At 38.3% G+C, this 19,249-nt stretch overlaps 1 protein-coding gene and 1 non-coding gene across 2 annotated transcripts; both read right to left on the bottom strand.

The window, feature by feature from the left end:
- Nucleotides 1-2,226: 2,226 nt before the first annotated feature.
- On the bottom strand, nt 2,227-2,299 carry TRNAE-CUC (transfer RNA glutamic acid (anticodon CUC)). Its single transcript has one exon. It is a non-coding gene; the product is annotated as a tRNA-Glu (tRNA).
- A 378-nt stretch (nt 2,300-2,677) lies between these two features.
- On the bottom strand, nt 2,678-7,664 carry LOC139896599 (glutamate receptor 3.6-like). The gene is made up of 7 exons (XM_071879241.1): nt 7,557-7,664; nt 6,776-7,083; nt 4,769-6,075; nt 4,361-4,638; nt 3,954-3,985; nt 3,458-3,864; nt 2,678-3,216 (listed from the first exon to the last, which is right to left on the bottom strand). Exons 2-7 carry the CDS (start codon nt 7,050-7,052, stop codon nt 2,758-2,760), a joined length of 2,760 nt encoding a protein of 919 aa, XP_071735342.1. The 5' UTR covers nt 7,053-7,083; nt 7,557-7,664; the 3' UTR covers nt 2,678-2,757.
- Nucleotides 7,665-19,249: the final 11,585 nt, after the last annotated feature.

Raw genomic sequence — 19,249 nt, 5'->3', positions numbered from 1 at the left:
ACGTTTTCTAGTTATATACTGTATCTATCTATTTTTTTTATCCATTAGATTTGTTTAAAATCTCATTTTTCGGCTGTGCATTCCCATATGAACAAGAACGACTCTATAATTAGTCTATTCTTTAATTCTTTTAAAGGTGCTACACTGACTTGCACAAATATAATCACAACAGCTTAACTTAATACCATAATTCTATTTACATAAAGTTAAATCTTTTGATGACCTGATTAACTTGAGCGACGTTATACTAAATGTGGTAACCTTTGGTTAACCTGGAATATTTGCTATGGTTAATTCGAATAACAGTGCGAACCAACTATTACAAATTTGACCCAAAAATGTACACTAGCAACTCATATAGCCTTTTGTGACTAACTTAGCTAATACAAGTATTCTGCAGTCACATTTAGGTGTTCAATGATAAATGTCTCTAGATGCATTAATAATTATCATTTGACAAATCATCAGTTTTACTTGAACTTCCTTCTATGTATTTCCTCTTCGAACGAGCTTTTATCGTCTCTTCTTTTTCATCAACAAATGTGATGAACGTTTGAATGGGTCCCGATTGGATGCTTCTACCCGGAGATTCAGAAAGGGCTGGATAATGTTTGGTAACTTGGCGTACGATTAGTGCAAAGTATATGATGAGAGCGATAAAGCAAACCAAACCGCATATCAAAAATAAGCCTTGAAAGCTTGTTAATTGAAGTTGATCCGCTTCTGATATCGATCCTTGTGACGCACATGCACTTCGCATTAACCATTTGTCGTGGATCCTTTGTAGCTCACCGTTTTCTGATAACATTAAAATAGCTGTCGACAAATCGGCTGCTAAAGGAGAGTCTCGAGGAAAGGCCTGCGAAAAAGAAAGAGCAATAAACATTAGAGTTGACTTTAAAAGTCAAATCTTTATGAGAGAAAATTGAACATGTGGCTGTTAGTTTTTGAATTCGACATGGTTCGAATATAGGCTGTAAAGCACATACAAGTAGTATTCACTGTTCATAATCTTGAAACTAGGATGTTTATGAGAGAATGCAGAAGCCTACCCTTATGTTTGGGGTTCGTATCTTATTGTATACGGTGGATTCAGTCTATGAGTGACAGACCTACCTAATTGTATGTTGATAACCTCTGAAGGTGTGTCAACTACATTCTGAGTTTTTTTTTTTTTTTTTCTAATCAGTTAGGTTAGTATAATTGTATACTAAGATTATTTTAACTGGTCATATTGCAGAGAAAAAGTCTAACTCAATCATAAGTTGAGATCATTTTCTCATATGTATAAGAATAGTTACTTTCTCGACAGCAAATGATGTGGGTTTGTCGTCTTGTTGCTTGCAACTAGCCCCCTACAACGTTTAACTCACCAAAATGGCATCCATGAAGTAAGGTTTATGTGCCTACCAAAGCCTACCAACACCTTATTTGTTTGGAAGGTCTATCTTTCCAACTTGTAGTCGTTAACTAGAGACGTGAGTGCAAGTCTTGTGGTGAAAGGGACTTTTGTGGCCTCCTTTGTAGTGACCGAGTCTTGTGTAGGCGATTATATAACTTGTCATCATCATCTTCATTATTTTCATGTGTATGGTCCCCTACTCCATTCGATCTAGCTTATTGTCTGTCCATAGTTTACAAGTTTCTTAAACGAATACTTTCCATACGTACTGACAACTCGATCCTTTCTTTGGCTAGGTTTCCAGTTGACAACGCGTTCAAGTGTTGTGGACGCAGAGTTATGTGTGGCTTATTTTCGAAGTGTAATGTCATACTTTTAATGTTGCAAGTCTCTTTTGTTGAGGCTATTGGAGTTGAGTTAGTCGATTTCACAAAGTTGTTACCAATAACTTCAATATAGTCTCTTTCCCTTTTTGTTTAAATAGTCTCTAGCCATTACATGATTAAAAATCTAACACCATAACTTTTGGGGGATGATTCTAACACACACTTTTTTGATCCTCACATACTAATTTAAAGAAATGGGGTATTATTAGAAGAGTAAAAGGTTAAAATAAATGTGTGAGGATCAAAAAAGGGTGTATTAGAATCATCTCCCATAACTTTTATGTTGGATAAGAAATAAAGAAAAGATATATACAGTCCATAATTTATTGCTCATCACAACTAAAAAAAGCTAAATGTAAAAGTATAAGAAAAGATATATACAGTCCATAATTTATTGCTCATCACAACTAAAAAAAGCTAAATGTAAAAGTAAAAACTTTCCGTTGCCGGGACTTGAACCCGGGTCTCTCGGGTGAGAGCCGAGTATCCTAACCAACTAGACTACAACGGATGTTTGCTTAAAGTATTATTTATTTTAAAAAACATATGCCATAAATGGAGCAACCCAAATCAAAAGATTAATAACTTTAGTATCTATTTTTTTCATCCATCAGTTGTTTTATATCTCATTTTCTTGTCTGTGTATTCCCATATGAACAAGAACGAATTTATATCTATAATTAGTCTATTCTTTTAAAGGTGCTACAGACTTGAACAAATATAATCAAAACTGCTTAACTTAATACAATAACTATTTACATAAAGTAAAATCTTTTGATGACCTGATTAACTTGAGCGACATTATGCTAAATGTGGTAACCTTTGGTTAACCTGGAATGGAGTATTTGCTATGTTTAATTCGAATAACAGTGTGAACCAACTATTACAAATTTGACTGAAAAGTGTACACTAGCAACTGATATAGCCTTTACTGACTAATTCAGCTAATACAAGTTTTTGCAGTCACATTTAGGTGCTCAATGATAAATCTCTTTTAATGCATTTATAATTATCATTTGACAAATCATCTGTTTCTGTTCTGCTTGAACTTCCTTCTGTATATTTTCTCTTGGAACGAGCTTTTATCGTCTCTTCTTTTTCATCAACAAATGTGATGAACGTTTGAATGGGTCCTGATTGTACGCTTCTACCAGCGGATTCAGAAAGGGCTGGATAATGTTTGGAGAATTGGCGTATGATTAGTGCAAAGTATATGATGAGAGCTATAAAGCAAACTAAACCACATATTAAAAATAGGCCTTGAAAGCTCGTTAATTCAAGTTGATCTGCTTCAGATATTGATCCTTGTGAAGCGCATGCGCTTCTCATTAACCATTTGTCGTGGATCCTTTGTAGCTCACCGTTTTCTGATAGCATTAAAATAGCTGTTGACAAATCGGCTGCTAAAGGAGAGTCTCGAGGAAAGGCCTGCGAAAAAGAAAGAGCGATAAACATTAGAGTTGACTTAAAAGTCAAATTTTTATGAGAGAAAATTGAACATATGGCTTCTAAATTCCAAGATTTGAATTCGACATAGTTCGAATATAGGCTGTAAAGTATATACAAGTAGTATAGTATTCGCTGTTTATAATCATGAAACTAGGATGTTTATGCATAAATTAGATGCTGGAAATTCAAACATTTGACCAAAAAAGTCAAAGCTACTTACAAATCCCCATCCATTTTTGGTGAACTCCTGACCAACAATGCTAAAATCACAACGGGACGAAAGAAAAAGTTCAATGTATGCACGTTCATCAACGACTGCAGCAACACCACCATTGTGGGGTCCATCTCGTAACGCTTTTTCAAAGTCTTCAGGCATTGAAAGAGGAATTAATCGAGCTTTATTGATACCATATTCGGAAATAAGATAGTTACGGACAAATGAATTCTCTTGGTACCCAATGGGATCTTTGCTTGCCATCAAACTATCGATTCCTTTAATAGGCGAATAAAGCTTTTGAACAGTCAAGATTGAAGTCAAACTAGCTGTATAGCTCGAGTTTATTATCAAAACAACGAATAGCCATAGTAGCAAAACCATACGACCAAGCGTGCTGTGCGTGTTTTCTCCTGCATAACCAATGCAAATAAAATCATACAATTCCTTTGATATATCAGAAGTACCGAATTCGTTAACCGCAGATGTTAAGAACACTTACTGTGGGAGAAAAACAAAGTTGAAAAGCTAAACCTGTAAACACAAAGTTGACAAAATCCAACCATAAGTGACAAGTAACATATCTAGGCTTCTGTTATGAAAACCTTTGGTGTTGTTTGTTTTTCAGTCTGCACATCTTGTTATGTCTTATGTCTGGGCGCCCACGGACGTTTTTAGTGCAGACTGTTTGTTTTTATAAAAGACATCGATAAAATAATGTCTTAATCTGTCCGCAAACTCGGAGACTTAGAAATATGCTTCTTAGTATTGCAGACATGATTAAGTTATTATGCAGACATAAAAATTAGCAGTCTTCATTATTCGGCATACAAACCTTTAAGACACATATTCATTCAGACAAAAACATCTTAAAAAATAGAAAAGCGCCTAATTTTAAAAGACACTTACCATAAAACCGTGACAATCTGTTTTTTAGGAGGACCCCGAAATTCATCATTTACACGATGTTCTAGAGTCCAAACAACAGCTCCGACAACTATAAAAAAGGCTCCTGAAACACACCACATTAACGGAGAATATGGTCTAAGAATAGCCGAAGTATTAGAGCTTAACCTCCGAACTGGTGCCACTACAACAAGCCCAGATTCGATAAATGGTTGTGAAAAATCTGCTAGTCGAGTTCGATTAGTCGTGATAGCAATATCACCCACCGCACCATCATAAACCTGCATTCAATCCAATAAATTTTATCTGTTTCAATTACGATGGCATACTGAAACAGGTAAAATTTGTATATGTCAAAACGGGCTGGGTCAGGGTTTTAATGTTTAAAGAAACAATAAAAAAAATACTCACACCGGCCTGTATCATGCGTACGAGCTTGGTGTTGCTTGGGTTCGTCGAACCATCTCCAAAGGCTACAAACTTATACGGCACAGCATATGGCAATAAGTTTACAGCAGACGTAAACACATCAATACAGTACCCTCTGAACGCATCGGTGCCCTTTGACTGGCCCACAAATTCTTGAAAACTAACTCGATTAGGAACACCAATTGTCAACTGTTTTCCATTTTCTGGAAAAACCCATCCACGTGGCTTTTTAGTTGTTTGACCCGGCCAAATCACAGGTTGTAACGCTTCAGAAGAATTTAATCGTCGATATGGGACAGTTGACAAACCTGAAATGTTTGACCAATATCCAATTCTCCTAACACCAGTACCAATCACATTAAGAACTTCAAACACAGGAAATTTTATATTCTTATCAGAATCGAACTCCATAACTCCTGTTAATCCTTTCATTTTAACTTTTAAAATTTCTTGAAGCAATAACTTACCGTCATCAAAAACACTAAGAGATTCAAGATTCATGACACCACCTTTCAAATTTCTTAACTTTAAATCTTTTGAAAATGAAATGTTTCCACCTTGATTGAAGAAAGCATCAAGCGCACGAGCAAACAGCCAAACAGTGTCGTACGCGTATAAACTATAAGTACTTAATCCAAACGTAGTTAAGTTTCCCCACTCGGAAGTGAACTTTTTCGTAAGTTCGGATTCTTTAACGTACGACCTTAATGTAATAATCCCTTGCATAACATCAATCGTCTCTAAAGGAAGTGGCGAGCTTATATCTATGATCGTTGATAGCCAATTCGTTGTGATCCAAACGTACCCATTTTCTAACATGTCAAGACTTTTAGCCACATCAAGAATATCTAATCCCCAATTTGCATACGTATGGACAACAATAACTCTTGACTCCATTAACGCAACTTGAACTAAAACATCGGTTATATCCGTTTTAGTAGCTAGTGGATTAATAGGTGCTTTATAGCTAATCTTACATCCTCTAGCTGCTAATTGATCTCCTAACGAAATTATACCATTTCTTCCATGATCATCATCATAGTAAATTGCTATAACTTGTCTCCATTCATAGTATCTAACTATATCTGCGATTGCAGCCATTTGATAAAGATCACTATGCGTTGTTCGAACAAAAAACGGGTACTGAAGCGAAGATAATGTAGGATCTGTTGCTGTGAAAGACAACAAAGGAACTTGAAGCTCGTTTGCAACGTGCGAAATCACGTGAGCTAGGACCGAACTTTGGGGGCCGATTAAGGCCACAGTTTCCGTCTTCATAACTTGTATAGCTATTAAAAGATAAAATCAAATTTTTTAAAATGTATATGTTATACCTATACTTGGCAATCGAGACCTATACTCTCAAATTTTGGGTCAAGTGGGTCAAGCTTTTGAGTCAATTGGGTATTTAGAGAAATTAGGCATGGCAATATATATCAAAACTTAAAAAAAAGGTCCAACGGGTTTCCCTCCAACCTATTGGGCTCTATACCAAGTTAAAGGAACAGGTCCAATCGGTATCATTTCTTAAAGCTCAATAAATAGAGATAGGTCTAATGGTTCTTGTGATTGGGTCAAATGGGTTGAGCATAGTAAGTTTAATATGTCAAACATTTATAAAAACAGTCAGGTTATATAATTTATTATATATATTACGTAGTAATATTTTCTTATATGTATATAAACCGTAAATATTAAAGTAAAATATAATCATAAATGTAAAGTCGAATGTAAATAGATGACCCGTTTGGACCCATTTCACCCATGACTCATTTTGACCTGTTACCCAACCTGACCCATTTGGACACACATAAAAACCTGACATGTTTGACCCATGACCCATTTCAACCAAAAACCGTTTTGACCCGTTACCCAAACCAACCCAACCTGATCCGTTTGCCATGTGTAATTAAGATATATGAAACCAGCGTGTTTTTATACCTTTAACACAATGACATAACAAAATAAACACATGTTTAATATATTTACCTTCCATCATGCTGAGAAATGCACTGTAATTGGAATCATGAAGAGTTATTTCCAACTTGGTTCCATGAAGAATAGTTGGGTCAGAATTTACATCTTCAATTGCAGCTTGTAAAGCGATTTTAGCGACTTTTCCAATGATAGAGTCGAATGTCAAAATGGATGCAATATTTACGATTTGCGGTCTACTAGTAACACTTGTATCGTTAACCCTTTCAGCAAAACATACACTGAAGTTAACTACAAACACCACCATTGCCCAAACTAAAATCTTACTCATTTTCCTTAGAGTTTCATACACCTTGATATACCTTAAACAAAAAAAAATGTTAGTTTACCGTTCTCACTAGCGGGTGGTAAAAAAAGGTTCAGAAACGGTTAGAGATAACCCGGTTAGGTCACGTAAATCTGGGTAAAAAATAATCACCTTCATTGAGTAGGCTGAAGAGGGAAAACCTTATCCGTTTACCCTGGTTAGTCTATTAGCAAATTTTAGGGCAATTTTATAATTATTAACAAGTTGGCAGATTAAGTGAAAAAAACAACACTGATCATTAGTATTAATATTAACCCATTGAAGCAAAACAACAAACATGGTGGGATTACTTAAGAAATGTCATAAACCCTAAATTTTCAACACACAAAGCATAAATAAACAATATATGAATATGAACCAAGAGATTTCAAAACATATGAAGAAAGTAACCCAATATGTGAAAAAGATTGCAACTTTCAACAACTAGATTCATATTATGTACGTATGGTGTAGAGAAAGATAGATTACAGTGAATAGAGCAGACTAAGAAGCCATCAAAAGTGACTCAAGGAAGAGCAATGTCGACTGAAGTGAAGTTTGTAGCAAATTGCAAGATAGTTTCATGTATGGTTTACAAGTTATTTGTTTTTTTAGGATAGTAATATAATATATATATATATATATATATATATATATATATATATATATATATATATATATATATATATAGGGGGATGATTTTAACACATCCTTTTTTTATCCTCACACACCTATTTTAACCTTTTACTCTTCTAATAATACTCCATTTCTTTAAATTGGTGTGTGAGGATCAAAAAAGTGTGTGTGAGAATCACCCCCATATATATATATATATATATATATATAATAATAATATTAACAATACTCCGTAATAAATTGATAATTGTCACAGGTGTTCTGAACCCATGTATGATTTTGTTGGTTAGTTCACAGTGAATGGTGTATAAAATTTCCTACTTTCTGGTGATAATTGTCACTATAAAGCTCACTATTTGTGATATGGACTCGTGACAGTTGGGTCTATTGTCACATGTTTTATCAAGAGATATATATATATATATATATATAAGTTTAGTTGTTGATGTTCAAATATTCTTATAAAATGTCCCAATTTAAATCATATGAATTATAAGGAGTGGTATAGTGATTAAGTGTTTAAGAATTTTTAAAAGACATCAAGGTTCAATCTCTACTAATTACATTTTAAAATCTTACATTTTAAATAAAAAATAATCATATGAGTAGCACATATCGCCCTTTTTAAATAACCTGAAAAGAAAAAACTTAATTGGTTTGTAATAATAATTGATTTTTTAGTGGATCTTGTAATCAGTTACCAAATATTTTCATCAAAACAATTTGATAAATCATCAAACTTGTGTGTTGAAGTGTAATTTACAAAAATTGCAAGTTTATGGTGAATCTATCGAATTCCGTATAAAAAATTTATAAATAAAAATATTTTTAGTTTGGATAGGTGATGATAAATCCGTCATTACTTTTAAAAAAAATTACTGATAGTTGACGTTAACCGGCTTTACTTCATTTTTACATATTGGTTAATTATTACCTTGTGATGCATTTACCTAATTGCACAATTATTTATGCAACATGGACAAATTTCATAAAAAGGTAACCATTTTACCTATTTTTTTATTTTTGGTAATCTTTTTCATTCTAGAAGATAAAGAGGATTATGTTTTCAAAAGTTATCAAAAAGAGGTGTGCCATTACTCGTTAACTTTCTCCGTTCAATGCTAATGTCGCATTCCACGCCACCGCTTTTATTAACTTTTGAAAACATAATTTTTTTATGAAGTTTGTCCTAAAATTAATTAACACGACACGGGTGAGCAACATTAACAAATGAGCGGGCAGGTCTACAAATCACTTTGATCCAAAAATTGACCTCAAACCATCGATTTACAGATCTTTAGAATTCCATTTCCTACGCAATCAAATTGTTGACCCCAATTCGAACACCGCTAGAATGTCTAGCGCTGATGACAGTGATGGATCCGGTGATTACAGTGGTGGCTGGAGCAACTCCGGCAAAGATATTTCCGGTGGAGAAGAGATATGAAACAAGATCTGAATATTCAGATCAACCATCGTCACTACCACCTTCACTCTGAGTTTGAAAATATAATCCTTTTATATCTTGCAGCATGAAATAAATTATCGAAAATAAGAAAACGATGTAAAATTTTTTTATAGAATTTGCTTTACATTTTTTTTTAAAGACAAGCCCCCCAAAGTGTAGCAAATGAGGATTGAACCTGAGTCCCTTTAAAACTTTCCAAGCATCTTACCACCAAGCCACCTCTTGGGGTTAGAATTTGCTTTAAATACAATCATAAGAATTTTTTTATTTTTTTGGCAAAAAAACATTAACTTTAATAACAAAAGGAGACTTCATCCAAAGGATGAAGACACAAACAGAAGCAAAGGAAAACAAACCCGGCAACAAGGCCCGATAAACAACACCTCAACCGAGACCAAACAAACTACAACACCTCTAACAAAATGCATAACAAAACAAAAATCAACCAAAACGCAATGACACATCAAACTAACAAAAGAAAATCAAGACTTAACCATCGAACTTAGACCGTCGCACTATCACCCCTTTACCTTTCTTTGACCGAGCCCTTGAACCCTCTTTTGCCTTCGGAAGCGTCTTTGACCCAATCAACTTGCCTTCCACCCTAACCAATCCTTCAATACCTTTTAGCACCTCTTCAAAAAAACTAAACTTTCTACTCGACCCATCACCCTCACCCGCCCCATCATCCGAGAAAGACCCGAAACTAGTGCCATGGTCAGCCCCCTCATCAAACCTGAATTCCTTCGAATGCCCACCCGAATCTTTACCCGACAAACAATTCACACGACCCGACTCCAACCCGTCCAACTTGTTACTCGATTGTCCTACATCCAAACCTGCACATCCCGTAGCAAGACCCGATCCATTTGTGCCATTCACCAATGATTGACACCCTAACCTCCCATCATTACCACTTGAACTTAAATCTAAACAACGAGACCTTTTACGTTTTCGAAATCCTTGAGAATCTAAAGCCGCTTGCACATGATCTAAAGAGAACGTAACCGAAGTAGGAGTAGCAAAACCCGAACCCGAATCAACAACATTGAACCGGTCATGATTAGCCAAAATGCCCGTTTTAAATGGGGTAGAACAACCAACATCCTTCTCGCCACCAACACCACCACCCTCATTGCCAACACCTAAAACCTTACCACCATGATCAGGAGCACTCCTAGTCTCCCCTGTTTCCAAATCACCCCCTCCTGCCATCGTTTCCTTCATAACCGAACCGTTAACAACATGAATAAAGTTAGCCGAAACAGTAGCCAACTGAATTCTTTCGATGAACGAAACATCAGAAACTTCATTGACCCAAATATGTCCATTAACCAAAACGTCTGAAATCAACGAAGCCGGAACAAGCTCATGAATGTGTTTGACATGAGAGGTCTCGACTGTAACGACCCTGGATTTTCCAACATTTATTTATTAATAATTGTTATTATTAATACGTGTGATTAAACGAATGTATGTTATTACATTTACATGTTGCCATAATTGCCCGTACTTGACTTTAATTGCCCGAAACGTCTTTGTGACACCCGGAACTTACACGAATAATATTTTCACATATTATTTACATTCATGATTAGTTTTATTAATCATTTTAATTAACTAAGGTTTTTAGTTAATTACTTGGGCTTTAATTGGATTTATTTGTTAATTAAGTGAACTTGGGCTTTATTAGTGTTATGGACTTATGACTTTGGGCTTATAAGCCCACCCTACATTATTAATGGACTTAGTTAGCCCATGTCATTCACTTGTAAGTATCATTTAGTGATATGAACTAGTAGTTAGAATACTTGGAATCTTGTTAGCTCATAATCCCCATGAGACCCCATCCATTAACCACCCTTTTGAACTTTAACATACAAGTAACCACCAAACAAAGTCCTCCCTCCATTTTTCTGCTGGAAAACCGTGGCCTTTAGGCCATGGGATAGAGTTTTGTTTTTCATTTTTTTCATTACTTACACTCATCCATTCCTCTCATTCAAACACACACACATTTACTTGCAAAATCCTCTCAACATTTCCTCTCTTTTTCTCTCTAAACTTGTAAGTTACATGAGACTTTTTCTCTTCCTTTCTTCTTGTCTAAACCGAATTCAAAAACCCCTTTAATCATCATCATCTTTTGTTACTTGTTCTTGAATATTGTTTAACTACTTGTCTTTGTTAATTGTTGTTACTTACTTACATGTTACAAGAATAAACTTTCTAGTTTGATTCTTCTTTTATCTTGTATCTTCAAGAACACACAAGAACTTAACTTACTAGTTATGTTCTACATACACTTTCTTAAAAGATTGCAAGTTCATGTGTTACAAATCATACTTGAAAGTCATGTTAGTAAACTTTAAAGTTTACTCTCTTAAAGATCAAACTTTGGTTTGAATCTTTAAAGTATGAACAAACCATGAACTAATTACTTGTTTACTTAGTTTATTTCTTCATATTATACACTTTAATTTCTTGTTTGTTGGTTGTGATTGGTCAAATGTTACTAGTTAACTTTGATCTCATAAATCTTGAACTAAAAGTAACTTTAAAAGTTCAAGGACATGTAAATGAAACTTTTTAATTATAACTTTGTACACTTATGTTAGATCTAGACTTTTGAGTCTTGGATCTTCAAGATCAAACTAAGAACTATGTTCTACAACTTAAGATCTTGATTTCATAAGTTCACTTTCAAGTTTGCAACTTATTATTAGTCTTAAAGTTCATGTATGTGTTAGATATAAGACTTTGATGTAACTTTGGTTCATCAAACTTCATACAACTCTTAAGTGAGTTGTGCTTCATGTCTTAGACTTGCACTTGGGTTGTGATGGTCAAATCTTGGTCAAGATGATGCAAACACATCAACGAGTTGTACACTTGAAGCTATACGCATCAAGGATGAGAACCGTGATAAGCATCAAGCATCAAACTCACCGGAACCCATTATTTTACTGCTTTCTGTCTTCTACCTACTGTTGTGCTGTTTCTGTAACAGACCAATAAACCTAGGCTACTGTAACCTTGATTTTCAGATAGATCTTTTCTATTAGATAACTTTTCATATAGGACTCATCTTAATCCAAGTTACGGTTTAGGATTTATGGCCCTCCGATCGTCACTATGTCCTTTTAACGTTGTGCAGAAATTTCGGACCTACTCGCACTTAGACCGTCGCCACGGTCAAATGAAGATGAGTTTGATTCTGTAAATTTTACCACACTTAAAGGACTCATATACGGAGCCATGGCCACTGGTCTCACCTTAATTCAGTAAGGGTAGAGGCCGCGGTGACTGATCAAAGTCAGCCTTTGTTTTAAACTACTTTCATAAACGAAACTTACTTTACGCCTTTTGTTTGATGATGAATGATGATGACCTTTAAGACCTTATTTACATACTTTTAAACCTATTAGGATGATTTACTGACTTAGTACTATTTGACTTAGGTTGAGGACTCATTGGACCTTTCGGACCGATTACTTGCACACTTTTCCCGACTCGACTTTTACCGCTACTTTATCATTGTGAGTTATAGCATTCCCTTTTTACTTTAACTTATTCTGGGAACTGAGAATGCATGCGGATTTTATGTTTTACATACTAGGTACGAGTACTTAAACTTATATATGTGTGGGTTATACAACGGCATAAACATTCCCTTTAGCTCGGTAACGTTTAATCATTGGTTTTTGAACCATGAACGCGAATCTTAGATATGGATCCATAGGGTTTGACATCCCCACTCGGGCTAGTAGCGCTAGCATTTAACGAGTGTTTAATACTTCGTAGACATACGCACTTGCCAAGTGTACTTTCAGGGGGTATAAACATTAAGTTAGTTACCAAGTGCCCACGGTTAACATATACTTTATCGTACTGTTTTGAAACGCTCTTTGTAGCACTGAAATCTCGTGGCCTACCTTACTTACTGTTATACTTAAACTATAGCTCACCAACCTTTGTGTTGACGTTTTAAAGCATGTTTTTCTCAGGTGCTTGAGGTTAGCTTCCGCTGTGTACTAGTCGTGCTGTAGACACCCGCTGCTTAGAGTTGTTATCGCATGAACTACTTTATTTTGCATTCAAACATTTGTACTTTTGAACTATGACTTGTAACGACCGTTGTGGTCACATACACTTATTATTTGCTTCTACTTAGTGAAGCATGCTTTTGGATTGTAAAACATTCGATGTTGGTTTAGACATCACTTTATTAATGAATGCAAACTCTTTTTGAAATCGCATATAGTACTTAACCTTGTAATGATCCTGTTGTTGATGATTCGTACACGATGGTTTTGTACGGGGCATCACATTTGGTATCAGAGCATTGGTTGTACGGAATTAGGTTGCATTAGTGAGTCTAAGACCCGACCAAGTAGGATTCGCTAATAGGATTAATCTACAACTTGCTAGTTTACGTGTTTCTGCTGAACTTACTGCATGCTGCTGCTTACTTTCACTGCTATATGCCATATGTTACTACATGATTTCACTACTGTATGATATTACTTGCTTTCGATTGCATGCTACCTTCGTACGATTTGCTGTTATTGCCATGCTACTTATTGTTATACATGATTTAAATTGTTGGCCTAATACGTGCTTGCTTTATGACTTACTGACATGGAAAATTTATTTTCCTTGTTCAGATGTCTGATGTACCACCTGCTAGCGTTTTGGGCAGTTTAGACTCTTCAGCTACTCCACCTACCACCGTTGCCGATCCACCGATCCCGATACGCACGAGTGACCCCGGCGCTTCATCTTCCGGGACTAGCAGCCAGCCGCCTGCACCAGTGGCTACTATTGACGGACACGTGGACCCTGCGGAGATTCCAGCTTCGTCTGCTCCCGGACCCTCGGAGTCACAGCCCCGCATTGGTGGTGTTGTGATCCCCGCGAAGTTCGGAGAAGGGCCATTCCGTAACCATATGCGCATGCCGTGCCGACGCGCTCCAGATGGATGTTTAGTGCCGATTCCGCCATTCAGATATAGACAGATGATGGCCGCTCATGGACGACCAGTTCAGCCACCCGTGTCACCACCACATGATTCTGATGATCCTTCATTCGATGACTCCTCTACAGATGACTCCAGTGACTCCGACGAAGAGAACCTTGATGACGTACCTATACAGGCACCCTCCACCCCGCCGAAGAAACGGTACCGTCTTGATGGCACCGTCATTCCAGGGGTGAATGGAGGTCGTGCTTTCACTGACGCTTTTGGTCGGCGTCGGAGGGTTACTGCCCGTAAGCGGCTTGTGCCGTACCCTGCCGACCCACTCATACGTAAGGCACCTCATTACGTGCTGACTATTTCTGGAGCCGGGACATCTGCACCCCGTTTCGTGTGGTCTGCACCATCCGCTCCACCGGCCCCACCTGCACCACCAGCACCGTCTGCCCCACCAGCTCCCACTGTCGAGGAATTGACAAGGGAGGTGGAGATTCTCCGAGCTCGGGTTACTAAGCTCGAGGAGCAGATGGCTCAGGTTTTGGACATCTTACACCCACCTTCACCGTAGGACTTTTGTATTAGATTTCATGATGTAATCTAGTTGTAGTCTTATGTTTCACTCATGTATTGTACGGACTTATTCAGATGTAGGAAACTTATTATTATTAATGGAACTTTGCGATATTTAAATTCTTGCACGATGTTCTATTTACATTAATGTACGATAATTCTGTGGTATTTGTACCTAGATGCGTTATTTAATAACATGAGATGTTTTGATTCCATGTTGGTTACTATATACTATATTATTACTATATTGAATGCTGGATTTTGACTTGAGTCAAAATTTTTGTTTAGAACATCATGGCTAACGGTCGATCCACACCTACTGCTGCTCAAATTGAAGAGAAGATCCAAGAACGTGTAGCCGCAGCCCTAGCAGAAAGAAACCTCCAAGCTCCACCGCCACCACCACCGGTTATCCCACCCGTTCGAAATGGGTGTACTTACAAGGAATTCCAGAGCTGTAAACCACACAACTTTAGTGGAACCGAGGGACCGGTTGGTCTCACCAGATGGTTCGAGAAACTTGAATCAGTATTCCAAGTTAGCAACTGTTCGGAGGACAACAAGACCAAGTTTGCATCTTGCACGCTATCTGACGGCGCACTAACGTGGTGGAACACGTTAGCTCAAGCGAAAGGTATCGATGAGGCGTATGCTACGCCATGGGAGGAATGTCAAAGCGGCTATGATTGAGGAATATTGTCCGAGAACCGAAATACAAAAGATGGAGATGGAATTCATGCAGTTAAAGGCCGTTGGGAACGACCTTGATGGTTACAACAGGAGATTTTTGGAACTAGCCCTGATGTGTCCGACAATGGTCACCCCAGAATTCAAGCGTATGGAGAGATACTTTTGGGGACTTCCTAAGTCCATCAAGGGTAACGTCACCTCGTCCAAACCACCGAATGTTCCCGAAGCGATGCGCATGGCGCATACTTTGATGAATCAAATAACCATCGATGAACCGGAGAAAACTAAGTCTAAAGCGGGTACTAGTGAGAAACGCAAATGGGATAACCACAACAACAACAACAGGGGAAGGAACTATGAACAGAACCCGGCGAAATGACATGAGGGTTTCAGAGGAAACAACAACGGTGGAAACCCCAACCTCAACAACAACACCAACTCCAACCCGAACTACAAAGGAACCTTACCCCAATGCAAGAGGTGTTACAAACACCACACTGGGTATTGCAATGTTGTCTGTGAGAAGTGCCAACGGTCTGGGCATGTTAAAAAAGACTGCAAGGTCACCACTTTGAATGGGAAGCCGAATACCAACGGACCAAAGAAGTGTTACGAATGCGGGCAGACGGGCCATTTCAGAAATGCGTGCCCAAACAAGCAAAAATACGGTGGACCACCCCGCGCTAGAGCTTTTAATGTTAATGCAAGGGACGCACGCGAAAACCCCGACTTGGTGACAGGTATATTCAAAATCAACAATCTTTTAGCTTCTGTCTTGTTTGATACTGGTGCGGATAGAAGTTATGTATGTAGACATTTTTGCGATAAGATTAATTGGTCATTAGTCCCGTTAAAAGAGAGTATGCTTGTCGAGGTCGCCAACGGTAAACTTGAAAAAGTTGACCACATTAGTCGAGGAGCTATTATCAACATAGCTGGTGCAGATTTCGAAATTGATTTGATACCTATCAAATTGGGAAGTTTTGACGTGATCATCGGTATGGATTGGTTGAGCAAGATAAAGGCTGATATTATCTGTGGAGATAAAGCACTTCGCATACCACAAGGAGATGGCGAACCACTGGTTATCTATGGAGAGAGATGTACCTCGAATTTGAACCTCATTAGTTGCGTAAAAGCACAAAAGATTATGAAGAAGGGACGTTTTGATGTCCTAGCACATGTGAAAGCGGTGGAAACTGAGGTGAAGAGCGTGAACGACGTTCGAATTGTGAACGAATTTTCCGATGTCTTCCCAGAGGAATTGCCTGGATTACCACCGCAAAGAGCAGTAGAATTTCAGATCGATTTAGTGCCAGGAGCCGCACCTGTAGCTCGCGCACCTTATAGACTCGTACCTTCTGAGATGCAAGAATTATAGAGTCAACTACAAGAACTACTTGATCGAGGATTTATCCAACCAAGCTTCTCGCCTTGGGGCGCACCTGTGTTGTTTGTGAAGAAGAAGGATGGATCCTTCCGTATGTGTATCGACTACCGTGAACTCAACAAATTAACTATCAAGAATCGGTATCCTCTTCCACGAATTGACGACCTTTTTGATCAACTACAAGGATTGAGTGTCTACTCAAAGATCGATTTGCAATCTGGTTATCACCAGTTGAGGGTGAAGGAAAGTGACGTGATGAAAACTGCATTCAGGACCCGTTATGGTCATTATGAGTTTCTCGTGATGCCATTCGGGTTGACAAATGCACCTGCCGTGTTTATGGACCTCATGAATCGTGTCTGCAAGCCTTACTTGGACAAGTTTGTTATTGTCTTCATAGATGATATTCTCATCTACTCTAAGAGCGAAGAAGAGCATGAACAACACCTCCGACTAGTACTTGAACTCTTGAGACAAGAGCAACTTTACGCCAAATTCTCCAAGTGTGAATTTTGGTTGAAGGAAGTACAATTTCTGGGTCATGTTGTGAGCGACCAGGGTATCAAAGTCGATCCCACCAAGATTGAAGCCATCAGCAAGTGGGAGACCCCCACTACTCCAACTCACATTCGCCAATTCCTAGGTCTCGCCGGTTACTACCGAAGGTTCATTGAAGGGTTTTCTCTGATTGCGCGTCCTTTGACCGCGCTGACTCACAAGGGCAAGAAGTTCCTTTGGGAACCCGCACACGAATCAGAATTCCAAACTTTGAAGAAGAAGTTAACCACCGCACCTATCCTATCACTTCCTGAGGGCAGTGACAACTTTGTTGTTTATTGCGATGCGTCGAAAAGTGGTTTTAGTTATGTACTGATGCAGCGATCAAAGGTTATTGCCTATGCCTCCCGCCAATTGAAGATTCACGAGCGAAACTACACTACTCACGATCTCGAACTTGGAGCCGTTGTCTTTGCACTCAAATTGTGGAGACATTATTTGTATGGAACTAAGAGCACTATCTTCACCGATCACGAGAGTCTCCAGCACATCTTCGATCAGAAGCAACTGAATATGAGACAGCGTCGATAGATTGAGACGCTCAACAACTACGATTGTGAACTCCGTTATCACCCTAGCAAGGCCAATGTTGTAGCTGACGCTTTAAGCCGAAAGGAGAGGACGGCACCTCTTCGTGTTAGGGCTCTGAACATCACCATCCATTCGAACCTCAACAGCCAGATCAGAGTAGCCCAAGATGAGGCTCTCAAGGAGGAGAACATATCTCACGAACATTTGAACATACTTGTCTCTCGATTCGAGGTTAGGGAGCCTGGACTCCGATGTTATGCCGGAAGAATTTGGGTACATTATTATGGAGATCTACGAAAACTGATACTTGATGAAGCACACAAATCGAGATATTCGATTCACCCCGGTGCGGGCAAGATGTACCACGACCTTAAAGAACAGTATTGGTGGCCGAATCTTAAGAAGGACGTCGCGACTTATGTTGGTAAGTGTTTGACTTGATCGAAGGTTAAAGCCGAGCATCAGAGACCTTCTGGTTTTCTTCAACAACCAGAAATCCCACAATGAAAGTGGGAATGGATAACAATGGATTTCATCACCAAGCTACCAAAGACGGTGGGCGGATACGATACCATTTGGGTTATTGTTGACCGCCTTACTAAATCTGCACACTTCCTAGCGATGAAGGAAACAGATACAATGGAGAGACTTGCTCAACTATACATCAAGGAGGTTGTATCTCGTCATGGTGTACCTTTATCGATCATCTCCGATCGCGATCCCCGTTTTGCTTCTAGATTTTGGCGTTCTTTGCAAGAAGCCATGGGAACCCGTCTCGACATGAGTACAGCATATCACCCACAGACTGACGGGCAAAGTGAACGAACGATTCAAACATTGGAAGACATGTTGCGTGCATGTGTCATTGATTTCGGAAAGGCCTGGGAAAGGTATTTGCCACTCGCCGAATTTTCTTACAACAACAGTTATCACTCGAGCATTAATGCTGCAACTTTTGAAGTATTGTATGGCCGTAAGTGCCGATCTCCTATTTGTTGGGCCGAAGTAGGTGAAAAGCAAATCACCGGACCCGAGATAGTCCACGAAACCACAGAGAAGATTGCTCAGATTCAAGCTAGACTTAAGACTGCCCGCGATCGTCAAAAGAGTTTTGTTGAAGGTTGGTGATCGTGTAATGTTGAAGGTTGCACCTTGGAAAGGTGTGATCCGTTTTGGAAAACGTGGAAAGTTAAACCCACGATACATTGGTCCTTTTGAGATCTTGGAACGTGTTGGACCCGTTGCTTACCGTCTAGACCTTCTGACACAATTGAGCTCAGTTCATCCTACCTTTCACATGTCAAACTTGAAGAAGTGTCTTGCTGTACCTGAACTTATCATACCACTTGAGGAACTTACAA

The sequence above is a fragment of the Rutidosis leptorrhynchoides genome, chromosome 3, assembly GCF_046630445.1.
Source record: "Rutidosis leptorrhynchoides isolate AG116_Rl617_1_P2 chromosome 3, CSIRO_AGI_Rlap_v1, whole genome shotgun sequence".
NCBI classification, from domain to species: Eukaryota; Viridiplantae; Streptophyta; class Magnoliopsida; order Asterales; family Asteraceae; genus Rutidosis; species Rutidosis leptorrhynchoides.
Note: the sequence above shows the minus strand (reverse complement) of the source record. Positions and strands in the feature narration are given on the sequence as shown.

Coding starts and splice junctions, on each gene's coding strand:
- LOC139896599 (XM_071879241.1), bottom strand. CDS start 7,052: ATGAGTAAGATTTTAGTTTGGGCAATGGTGGTGTTTGTAGTTAACTTC. Junction 3,986..4,360: donor CAGATTGTCACGGTTTTATG/GTAAGTGTCTTT, acceptor TTGTGTTTACAG/GTTTAGCTTTTCAACTTTGT. Junction 3,217..3,457: donor CCAAAAATGGATGGGGATTT/GTAAGTAGCTTT, acceptor TCTTTTTCGCAG/GCCTTTCCTCGAGACTCTCC.